Genomic DNA, 12,641 nt, shown 5'->3' on the forward strand with positions numbered 1-12,641 from the left:
ACCATATGTCGTGCCGCAATGAAACAAATTCATATATAATCTTATTAATTCACTAACTGTATTTCTATATTTTGGACGATTTCTTGATGAGTTGTTGTTTATTACCCAACTAATTGGACAAATATTTTGTGGCGTAGAGGACCACGTATGCGGCTTTCGAAAACTTTCCTTCCAATAGACTTTTACTCTCCCTCGTATATTCCAAAACGCGTATAAATAGTGTGGCGAATATAAGCATCACTATGATGTTAGTAAATAATCACAACAAAAAAAGCAAGCAGTCACACTTATGTACATGTACACATTAAAGCAAGCAGCTACGTTTATGTATGTATGGCAACGAAGAATATTCCATTCGCATAACCAGCAGCATGAAGCAGAGAGATTATTTCACATACATACATATATGTAGCCGGCAGCTAAGAGCAGAAGTTGTTACTCACACTTACACAGGCATATGGCTAGAAGAAAACCATAAACTACAGATAACCATGTATATAGCTAAATAACCAAAAATGAGATACAACTGCTCTAGAAGGCATGTTCGTAAAACGTCTAGACCTTAGGCGAAATGGGCGAACGAGGTAACCGAGAGTATAAATGCAGCGCAAGCTGAGGAATCAGTAATCAGTTTGATTTAAACACGCTATTAGTGAAGTATAATTGTAATTGTGAAGTACTACTCCAAGAGTAGTCTAATAAAGACCCTTTTGCAATACTGAGTATTGGAGTTATTTATTCTACAATTCAGCTATTCGAACGTTAGCAGAAGGTGTATAATTATCAGGAATTCCCCAAAATACGTTACAATATGTATCTCATTATCCAAATAAGGGTTTAATGTTATATCTAATCAGATCAAAGGGCTGTTTGTTGACAAGAGTGTTTCTGCGTTACAATTCTGATGACACTGTACTCGACCATTAGAAGTTCAATCAAAATATATCAATGCCTTATGCGCTTTTAAAAAATTATTTTTGAACTACCCAAGTTAGCCCACAATGGGTGAACGCACTCGTTTGCAATTTTTAATTCCTTTTTATAAGTTTCGTTTCATGCTTTTCCACTTCCCGTAGAGCTGGAGTCTTCAGAACCCAATGACAGATTAACATGAGAGGAAAAAATTTCGCTAGATGGTGCAGGGATCGTGATATTTAAAAAAACCGGAACTCGTAAATTTTTCGAGCAAGTTTTAAGCAACATCCCGGTATGTTGAGAGACTTGAAACTTTGAACATAGCTCAGAGCCATGTTAAAATTCAATATTTAGGATTACAAAAATTTACCAAATTGGATAGGGACCGAGATAAGTATGTATATAGCAAATCCATACAGACAATGTAGAATCTTCCGAGCGATTTCTAAGCAGCTACTCATTGAGCTAAAAACCTGAAGTCCCGGCACATGTAGTTCATACCACCAACAAAAAGAGAAAAAAATCCGCTAGGTGGCGCATGGGTCAATATAATTTAAAAATGTATACGAGATTGTAATATTCATATCGGTTTTTCGATGACTTCTCGTTTACAGTATTTGGTTGTAACATTCGGAATAAAAAATTCTTCTAGAAGGGGCTGGGACCGAGATATTTAGAAAATGAATGTAGAGCATGTGGAATTTGGCAATTTATTTTAAGTAACTTCTCATTATAGAAACTTGATGCTTTACACATACATAGTTCAGGAATGCAACAAATGGAAAAAAAATCAACTAGCTGACTGCCGGGGGTATAGATAACTGAACAATTTTAGGTGACTTCCCGATAACTAAAACTTTGATTTGGTTGTAATATTTAGGATAAAAAATATTTCAACAAGGGACAGCAACCGAGATATTTAGAATATCCATTTATTATGTAATTGATTTTTCATTAACTATGAGATATAGAAAAATGTAAGGCTTCCGTTAGGTGGTGCAGGGATCGACGTATTTAGAAAATGAACGCAATTTATAGCTGTTTAATATTTAGACGAATATTAGCATCACGAAGCTGCTACTAAATAAATGCACAACAACAATAAAGCAGCCACTCTTATCTAGAAGGCGACGAAGAGATATCTCATCTCACACATCCAAATATGTAGTCATCAGCCGATGTAGTTACACATACACACGTATAGGGCTACAAACTACAAATATACATGTATATGGCTGGTAACCAAGCATGAAGTTCGCGAAATTACTAGACCATAGGAGAAATGGTTGAACGAGGAAACCGAGAGTGTAAAAGCAGCGCAAGCTGAGTAATAAGGAATAAGTTTGATCAGTTGCGAATTGAAGTATAATTGTACTACTCCCAGCGTAGTCTAATAAAGACCATTTTGCAATACAGATATTGGAGTGATTTATTCGAGAGTTTAGCGATTCAAACGTTAGCAGAAGGTTTCAAATAAGCGGAATTTCCCAAAATCCGTTACAATTTCTTCTTTACTGAGAATATCTTCTTAGCTACACATGTTTTAAGTTTTGAGGTCAATGGCAAATCTCTTGAAAATTTATCGCAAGATTTTCCCCTTTCTTGCGATTTTTTTGATACCTCGATCCTTGCGCCACTAGGGGAACTTTTTGCAATATGTATTTCACTCCGTGAAATAAAATAAAAATTTTAATTTCAAGCCTCTTCTGTTCTAGAACGTACATCAATCGAAAGATTGCAAATCGTGTATTAATACTTTCATTATCTGGCGCCTTGCACCACCTAGCGGAATTTTTTTCTTTTTGTTGCTTTTTCACATGGTCCTGAACTAAGCGTAGTGTTTCTAGTTTTTAGCTCAATGAATAGTTAGAAATCGATCGCAAGATTCCACCTATTCTAAATATCTGATCCTATTGTTTTCGAAAGCACTGCAGAGGGGCGATTCCTTGCAGAGAAACTTTTTATGAAAATTTTCCCGAAACTTTAACCTGGAACCTTCGGTATGTTAGAGCGGCACCTTACCTCCATATCACGGCAGTCGGCAAAGAAATATTCACCCCATATAAAATGTATTTTACACTCCTTAAACAGTTGAAATATTTTAGAAAAACGGTAAGCAGTATTCTTAATGGTTTTGCCTGGTCTGCTAAATGGAATATCACCCTAGGTCGCCTCTCGTTTCAAAAACGAACTATCTCACAAAACTTTTCGCCGTTGAAGATAGCAAGATATTGTAACGTATTTTGTGAATTCCTGTTTATATTACACCTTCTGCTATCGTTCGAATCTCTGAATGTCGAATAAATAACTCCAATATTCAGTATCGCAAAATGGTTTTTATTAAGACTACTTTGGGAGTAGTACAATTACAATACTCGCGTACTTCGCTAAAAGCGTGTTAAAATCAAACTGATTACTTATTGCTGGCACCGCGCTGCTTTTATACTCTCTGTTGCCTTGTTCACATAATTCTCCTAAGATAAAGACTTCACGAACATGCCCTCTAGAACAGTTGTATCTCACGCTTGGTTATTTAGCTATATACATGTATATCTGTAGTTTATGTTTTTCTTCTAGCTATATACGTGTGTATGTGTGAGTAACAACTTCTGATCTTAGCTGATGATAACGCTCTTATCTGCTGACTATATAGGTGTATGTCTGGCTGCTTGCTTTGATGTGTACATGTCCATAAGTGTGACTGCTTGCTCTATTGTTGTTTTACCTTTATTTAGTAGCAGCATAGTTTTTTTTTTATAGTGATGTATAGAACTGCTAATATCGCCACAATATATAGAATTTAAACTCAGTTAGGGCATTTTTGAAATGAATTCTGAGAAAGAGCGTCCATCAACCGTAGTCTGAGGTAGGGCGATTTCGAAACAAATTTTGAAATAGGGCGTACTCGAGTATTTTTTTTCCAAGATTAAAGTTACTACTCACTCAGTACTCGTATCGTTCTATAACTAATCTTATACATTAATCGTATTTACATTCTTTATATTAGTTTCGTTTGATGTTTTTCCGCCAATTCCCATACAAAATTGGCGAATCTTGCAATCCATTTTTGAGTAACTTGCCGGAAAGCAAGAGTCTTGAAACTTGGAACACATATCGGAACCCGATAACAATTTAACATGGGGGAAAAAACTTTGCTATTCCAGAGATGGTGGAAATTCTAAAAAACGTCCGAACTTGAAAATTTCGCTTCGAGTTTTAAAGAACTTCTCGATAAACCAGTGACTTGAAACTTTGAACATAGCTTCGGGCTTTATTAGGTTGTAATATTTAGGATAAGGTGGGGCAGGGATCGAGATATTCAGAGTTTTTTAGAAAGTTAATTTACAACATGTGGAATCTTGTGACCGTTATTTGAGTAACTTCCCATAGAGCTAGATTCTTGAAACTAAGAACATACTTCAGAACCCCATGACAATGGAACATGAACTTGGAAATTTTTCCTTCGAGTTTTAAAGAACTTCCCGATACCACAGTTACTTGAAACTTTAAACATAGCTTCGGGCTTTATTAGGTTGTGATATTTAGTATAAACGAGGTTTTTAGATGGGACAGGGATCGGGGAAGAAGAGATGGCTCTTGGAGTGTTTGAGAGAAACATTATCCGGCAATTAATGATGATGATGATGTTTGCAGAATATCTCGATACCAGCGGTAGGTATGCCTGTCGTAAGAGGCGACTAAAATACCAGATTCAAGGGGTTGTGTAGCGCAACCCTTCAGGTTGCCAGCGCAATATATAGCTTCTCCAAACCCCATTGTTAACCTCACCTATCCGCGGCGAATCCTGTTTCACTAACAGACGAGGCTCTGGCGACCCCAAGCTCCTCATGGAAGTTGGGGGTGCGGAGGGAAGGATGGCCTGAAGGTTTAACGTGGTCATATAAATCGTTCCCGAGATGGTCGGGCTAGCACCTTAATGTTGCTGGGTTACCGGAGCGTACCGGATCTGTATCCGGCAAAGTACCATCATATCGATAACACTCTCCAAAGCCTTCGGGGAGCAACCTTATCGCTACAACAACAACAACAACATGATGATGTTTGGGCTTTGTTATTGCTGTGTTAACAGTGCTTCGCCTCATTCAATGGGTGCGACAACTCGCTAATTGTCATCAAAGTCCTCTTAACAGGGGTCGACCTTAGGGCGGCAGGTTTTGGAGGCGTAGGTTCCGCATTATAATTGAAAAGATGTTTGGTGCCATGTGCGGGCACATCGCTTGCAGGACATACATTACGTATGTCGGGGTTGATTCTGGGCAAGTAAGACTTTTACCTGTTACAGTATCCAGAAAGAAGTTGGCCAGGGTGACTCGTTTCTCCCTTGTTAGTGTGTTTTCTCCTTTTGCAAGAGTAGGATATTGTGTATTGATAACTATATTCATTGGGCGCATCCTGGCAAAAGAGTATTGGTCAACCCTCTTTGAGGGGCTAGATCATGCAGTTGTTTGCTCGGTTGTCCTGGTTTGTGACAACTGTCTGTTCAGCATTTCGTTGTGCTCTTTAATGTTCAGACCTTTCGCATGCCTATGTAAGTCATGTTCAGGGGTCATAAGAAAATATCCCATGGGAGTTCTGAGTGCAGCATTTTGACCGGCCTGCAGCCTTTTCCAGATGTGTTTTTAAGACCAGGCGAACAAACTTGTGATTCATAGCACATGAGTGGACGACGCTACCGGCAGGCGACTTGTGGAATTTTTTCCGACTTTTTATTTAGATCCAATTTTGGTGGTTAACCCTAAGATCTTTGGGTGGCTGACAGTCGGTAGCGTAACACCATCGGCGTGAACGTTCAATATTTGCGTCATGTTGTTGTTGTTATAGTTGTAGCGATAAAGACACTCCCCGAAGGTTTTGGTCATTTGTCGGATATAGATCCGGCACGTTCCGGTAACAAGCACCATTAAGGTACAAGCAAGACCATCTAGGGAAGGATTTAATATGACCACAATGAACTTTCTAGGCCATTTCGTTCCCTACCCCATGAGGAACTTGATATCGAAAGAGCATCGGATGCCAAAGAAACAGGATTCGGCACGGATAGGTGAGGTTGAAAGTTGGGTTGGAGATGCTATAAATCGCGATGGCAATCCTTTGAGCCATTTGGGTACTTTAGTCGCCTCTTACGACAGGCATACCTGCTGCCAACCCACTGGGGGGCTATTTGCGTTATCTGTTCCTTCCGCGTCGTAGAGACTGGGGAGATAGCTGTATAGACTAGAAACTAGAAACTAGTTCGTCTATTGAAGGGCCAGGCAACGTTGCCATTGCCGTACAATCGTCGTCGTAGAAAATGATAGTAACTCCTTCTGGTGGGGAAGGAAGCTTTGATATAAAGAAATTAAACAGAAGCGGGGAAGGGACACCACCTTGTGGCACCTCCTGTTAAATTGTGCTAGGCTTTAAGGTTTCGTTCCTAAACTGGATCGACCATTCAGATGATTTGCGGTCCATCTTTTTAGACAAGGGGAAGGGATGAACCTTTTATGGCTTGGAGTAGCGTGCCATGTTTGACTGTGTCAAAAGCATTCGCCAGGTCGAGTGCCACGAGAACCGTTCTATGATGGAATTTTTCCTGATTTAGTCTGTAATTTATCTGAGTTGTTATGGCATTTAGCTTGGTGGTAGTGCTATGCATTTTGCGGAAGCCATTTTGATGGGCACTTGGGCGAAGATTCACAGTGAAATGAGGCATCATTTTCTATTGTTCGGGAATGACAAAGGACTTAAAGGACAGTTTGTTCCCTCAGCGACAAGGTTTTTTGCTAGCATTTTGATGGCTATTCCGTTTGGGCCCATTGATTTAGAGGGCTTGGCCTTTTTGATGGCTTCCTTAACCTCTGGGGGTGATGATAATGGATGACACGTCGTGTTTGTGTTTATGTGCCGCTCTGTTAGGACGATATGTGGCCTTGTCTACTGAGGGAGGCATGACAAAGTTATATTGCCAAATGCTATGGATACTTTTCCAGAGGCTTTCGTCGCCTCTTCCCACAGGCGTGACCATCGCGGGAATATTCTTAACCCATTAACGCGCTAGGATAAAGGAGCAACTTGAGCCATTCTATGATATTTTTCCCCGGCATATGTAACAAGTCAGGGAATATTCCATCTGAAACTGGAAAAAGAATTGGTCGCTCATTCGATATTGATGATGTCACCAAATCTGGCCATACTCGCGCCGAGTACTGTCTACCAGCTCTCAATTTTGCTGATGAGAAATGTCAATAAGGTCTCAAGCTACTACACTACAAGTTGATCATGCCCACTTATCATTTTCTATTAGTATGTGGACTATTTCATCCATGGAAAGGACTTTCCGTAATATCGCCGTTTCGATAGAAAATGTTATGTCTTCACAGAAGCTTTCCACTGCACTCGCTTTGCTCGTTATTTTACAATCGGAACCTTACTTTACCTCTGGGTCTCTTCAGATGCCAGGCTTTATTATAACTCATTTATTAACGTCTTGGCTACGATGTTATTGCGCTCTTCTTCACCGTAGCAACCTCCTTGGATTGCCTCAGTTTCATATTCACAAATCTCTGGAATTTGTGTTTCTAAGGTTTTTCTCTTTTCTGGTCTCTTTAGGGGGCGATTGATGCTGATATATGCATTATCTGAGAAAGATGACCTATCAATGACCCTCCGGTCATACCTTAGTAAATTACACTCGGAAAACAATGTGAAATTAAGCACCTTTCTGCATGTTGGACCAACATATGTACTACCCTGCTGCCTGTTTGCGAAATACTTAGCAGTGTATGTATAACAACATAGGGACTCGTCTGTATCCTTTGTATCGCCTCTCCCCACGAATTGTAGGATGCACTCGGATCCGCGCCTATGATCAACCGTCCTTTGCTCCCTTTTTCAAGACAAGTGCCTGTTCCTCCTTCCACTCGATCGACACCACAGCCATGATTATACAGACATGTAAGGCCCTTTGCTTTAGTATGTTTAAGGTTTATTTGAAAATCCCATAGCTTCGTTAATTATCGAAAGTCGTTATGTCTACGTCCTCTAGCGTCTTGATTTAAGACTCTCGGGGCCTATTTCTATCTCGCCCTCCTCTATTATTGTCCTTGAGACTTCTCTTTCTGAGGCGCAGCTAAACATTACCTGCGTGCAAGAGGATTTTGCCAAACTCCGTGTACAATACAACCAATGCATATTTGTTTATTTAAAGGCTATAGTATAGTGCTGATCCTTCTCCGTAGGCCGAGTTACGAAGTCCTTTAGTCTTCAGGCTTTTTACTCCATATCACGAAGGGATTAAGTGACACGCCATTCGCAGAGAATGTGAACCGTCGTTTCATCTTACAGTTCACAAAAGCAACAGATTTGTGTATCGAATAGAATTAACTTTGTTGATATGTTGTTGTTGTTGTTGGTGTTGTTGTTGTAGCGATAAGGTTGCTCCCCGAAGGCTTTGGGGAGTGTTATCGTGTGATGGTCCTTTGCCGGATACAGGTCCGGTTCGCTCCGGTAACACAGCTCCATTAAGGTACTAGCCCGACCATCTCGGGAACGATTTATATGGCCACATTAAACCTTCAGGTCATCCCTCCCTCCCCACCCCCAAGTTCCATGAGGAGCTTGGGGTCGCCAGAGCCTCGTCTGTTAATGAAACAGGATTCGCCGCGGATAGGTGAGATTGACAATTGGGTTTGGAGAAGCTGTATATTGCGCTGGCAACCCCTTGAGAGGGTTGCGCTACACAACTCCTTGAATCAATTTGGTGTTTTAGTCGCCTCTTACGACAGGCATACCTACCGCGGGTGTATTCTAAGCCCCCTAAACTGGTTGCAGCTTGCTTAATTTTATTCTTGCTGTTCTTTGCATTGTAAGGAAGCAAAGTTGACAATTGGTTTCACAACAGTATGAAATGTCCAGTTGTTGTTGTTGTTTTGTTAGCGATAAAGTCTCTTCACGAAGGTTTTGAGGAGTTTTAACGTTGTTGATGGTCCTTTGTGGGATAAAGATCCGTTAATTGCCGGTAACAAGCAGCATTCAGGAACTAGCACGACCATCTCGGGAACGATTCTGCCACACCCTAGTTCCGTTAGAAATGTCCAGTATTCCATTTTGGGAGATAGCCCCGATGTTTTGCCATAGAGGCGAGTGCTTGCTTTCCAATATAAACATAATGTATTTATTTTATAATTATCATTACGTTTAAATAAGTCTTTATATTTCTGCTAATAAGTGCTGCAAGTCCTAACTTCTTTCTATATGTTTCCTTTTTTTATTTACAGATAAATTATGCGTTGAAAGCTCGTTCAAACAAACCACAAAAGAAGATCATCGTTTCGGAGGATGAGCAAATGTATTCACAAGACGAAGCAAATATGGAGACCAACAAAGAAAAAGAGACAACCGAAGCTGGTTTCACCTCAGACAGCAGCAGTAATGAATTGCTCGAGAAATGTCCAATTTGTCTCTTAACTTTTCGAAAACAAGAAATTGGTACGCCGGTAACATGTGCACATATTTTTTGCGCCAATTGCATTGAAGCATGGTCAGATAATGTGCAGACATGTCCAATTGATCGTATCGAATTTGAGCGAATAATCGTGCGTGAAAATTATGAAAATCGTACAATCGTGCGCGAAATTAACGTAGATCCGAATAGAAAGACAAAGGAATTAGCATTTCCCGACGAGTCTGATATCGCTGACGATGGGGATGTTACCAATTGTGAAATTTGTAATAGTCCAGATCGTGAAGATGTTATGTTGTTGTGTGATGAATGCAATCAAGGCTATCATATGGATTGTTTAACACCACCACTTTCCGAAATACCCGAAGGTGCATGGTATTGCGATAATTGTTTTGATCCATCTGCCGAAAGTGATGATATGACAGAAGAATTGAGTTTACTACATGCAGATATGGCCGATATGGGCATACCACAAGCAGCATTACGTGTCACAGAGGTACAACAACCGCACATATTACGCACGCGTCAAAATGAACGTATACGTGCCGCTGTGTTGCGTACAACGCGTAGCCGTACGGCACGCATTGAAACAACCACAACTACAACAACAAGCAATAGCGGTGAACAACGCGGACGTGGTAGGCCAAGAAATAATATAACTACCACAACAACTACCACCACCACCACTCAAAGCTCGTCTAGACCAACAGCAACAACAACAACACGCCGTAAAACTCGTAAGCGTCGCCGACGTCGCGCGCGTAGACGCACTTATGTTGTAGAATATGACTTAAATAATTTCGATGAAAAGTTCGCGATTAAAACTACGAAAAAAATCATTAAAAGACGTCGTCGTAAGCGTAGAGCAACACAGCGCACAACAATTTGTGCAGACAGTGGCGAACGAATGACAGCTAGCAAACGTTTAGCCGAACAAATGGGTGTTAAGCGTGAACCAACATACATTTCACATCTGCCCGGTTCATTGGCGGGATTGTCGTTATTTGGTGGCGCAAATGATTTGGAATATTTTTCGGATAGTGACAATGGTGGCGGTATTGAGCATGAGATTCAATTAGAAACTGGACATGGAACTGCAGTACAAACGTCCATAAGAATTTCAAATTTTGCTGGCGCACAACGTGCTGCACACAAAAGCATGCTTTTAGGAAAGTTACAAGGTAATAACCGACGTGTTATTGTACCCGATTTGCCAGCACAAAACAACGGTACGCCTGATCTGCTGTCGAGCATAATGGATATACAAGATCGTTGGCATAATGCAGCCAGAAATATGGAGAGTGTACATATAAATGCTGATGGCACGTTAAAATTGCCAAGTGGAGGTGGTGATAGGAAAGGTGGTTACAATAATGTGCCAGACAGTTTGAATGCACGTGCAACAGCTATACCGAGCACGCGTAATATAGGCAATGAACAGCAGCAGCAGCAGCCAAGCAATGCCATCAATCAAATTGAAGGTGTTATGAATGCACCCATGTATTCACGTGGTGGTGGTGGCGGTGGTAGTAAAAATTTTGGGCGTGGTGGTGGTGGCGGTGGTGGTGGCAACTACAACAATCGCTACAACAATAACAATCAAAATAATTATCGTGGCGGCGGCGGTGGTGGAGGTGGCCAATATAGGCACTCCACAGGTGGCAGTAGTGCAGCAGATGATGATGGTGGTGGAAGAGTAGGCAGAAACTTCAATTTTAATAATAACAGCAACACAAATCAGAATGCCACAAATATAACACCTTTTACGATGCGCTTCAATCAACGCAATAATCAGCATAATAACAACAATCGACGTAATTCATTGCCATTTATGCAGCGTAATGATGATGATGCACAGCACCAGCAACAACAAAATGTACCCAATGATGCTAATACTATACCATTTAATGGGCCACCGTCATCGCAGCAACAGAATCATCCACCTAACGAAAATCAAATTTTTAATAGCGATTTGCCACCACCAGGCATGAATTCACAAATTCCAGCTCCACCAATAATGCCTGTTGGACCATTAAACTTAACGGGACCACCACCCATGTCTGGACCACCGCTCATGTCTGGTCCACCGCACATGTCTGGTCCCCCAACAATGCCAGGGCCGCCAACCATGCCTGGACCACCGACAATGCCTGGACCACCGACAATGCCCGGTCCACCAACAATGCCCGGACCACCACTAATGCCAGGTCCACCGCCAATTTTGGGGTCACTATCTATGGCCGGCCCACCAACGTTGTCAGGTCCACCACCACCAACAATGGGTATGAGTGGTCCGCCACCTCCCATAGCCATGCATACATCGTTGCATCCAGTAATGTCTGTACCACCACCGCCTGCGCCACCGCCAGGTGTCCCAATGCCTTGGGCTACTCCAATATTTCAGCAATTGAATGCCGATTATGGAAATGATGATGATGATTCAAATTGCCCAAATTTTTCCGTTTACTCAGCCGAATCGCAAGAAGTTGCCAAATCTACAGAAATGCAATCACAAACTCAACAGGAAAAAGAAGCTGCTAAGGTATGAATTGAAAGAAAATTTAGTATTTCTTTTTTTTTTGTTTTGTAAATAAATGTAATGCAATTTTTCGAATATGGCGCCAAAAAAAGCAACTTATAAAAAAATGTGATGCAACAACAACCAGCACAAGTTTACTGGTTGAATTTTTTTATACAATAGTGTATGTCTATTTAAACAGGTTTATCAATTCTAAATTTAATAAAAAGATAACAGTAAACGTTTGCAGATTAGAGAGTAAAAACTGGAATGTACAGCCACTTCATTGCTGCCGAGTATCTAAACGCGTTAGATTCCACGACTTGCAAAATGTGTGTTCCAATTGTGCAGTGATCATTCTTATATCCCTTTTAAGGAAGCATTTACTGTGTGGATAGCGACCCATAAAGTTTTACCAGTCATAATGCTTGCACAATCCGTACACGCATCTGAAAATCATAGTAAAAAATGTCGTAACAACTTTCAAATCTTCTTACTTAATTGGCGCTTAACCGTCTAAACGGTTATGGCCGTCCAACAAGGCGCGCCAGTCGCTCCTTCGCTCCGCCAACCGGCGACAATTGGTCACACCAAGGGAGTTTAAATCGTTTCCACCTGGTCCTTCCAACGGAGTGGAGGCCACCCTCTACCTTCGCTTCCATAGGCGGGTTCCGATAGAAACACTTTCTTGGCCGGAACATAATCTTTCATTCGCATAACATGGCCTAGCCAGCGCAGCCGCTGCGT

At 41.1% G+C, this 12,641-nt stretch overlaps 1 protein-coding gene across 3 annotated transcripts in view; it reads left to right on the forward strand.

Moving 5' to 3' along the window:
- The window catches only part of LOC137253459 (uncharacterized), a 146,652-nt gene that overhangs the window by 59,629 nt on the left and 74,382 nt on the right, over positions 1 to 12,641 (forward strand). For all 3 annotated transcript variants that reach the window (XR_010953805.1, XM_067790425.1, XM_067790415.1), the window contains exon 2: positions 9,192 to 11,918. Coding sequence is in view for 2 of the 3 variants with exons in the window: in XM_067790425.1 (XP_067646526.1) it covers positions 9,192 to 11,918 (2,727 nt within the window). In the remaining variant the exon portion in view is untranslated. The remainder of the gene's footprint in view (positions 1 to 9,191; positions 11,919 to 12,641) is intronic.

The sequence above is a fragment of the Eurosta solidaginis genome, chromosome 1, assembly GCF_040869045.1.
Source record: "Eurosta solidaginis isolate ZX-2024a chromosome 1, ASM4086904v1, whole genome shotgun sequence".
Classification (NCBI taxonomy): Eukaryota; Metazoa; Arthropoda; class Insecta; order Diptera; family Tephritidae; genus Eurosta; species Eurosta solidaginis.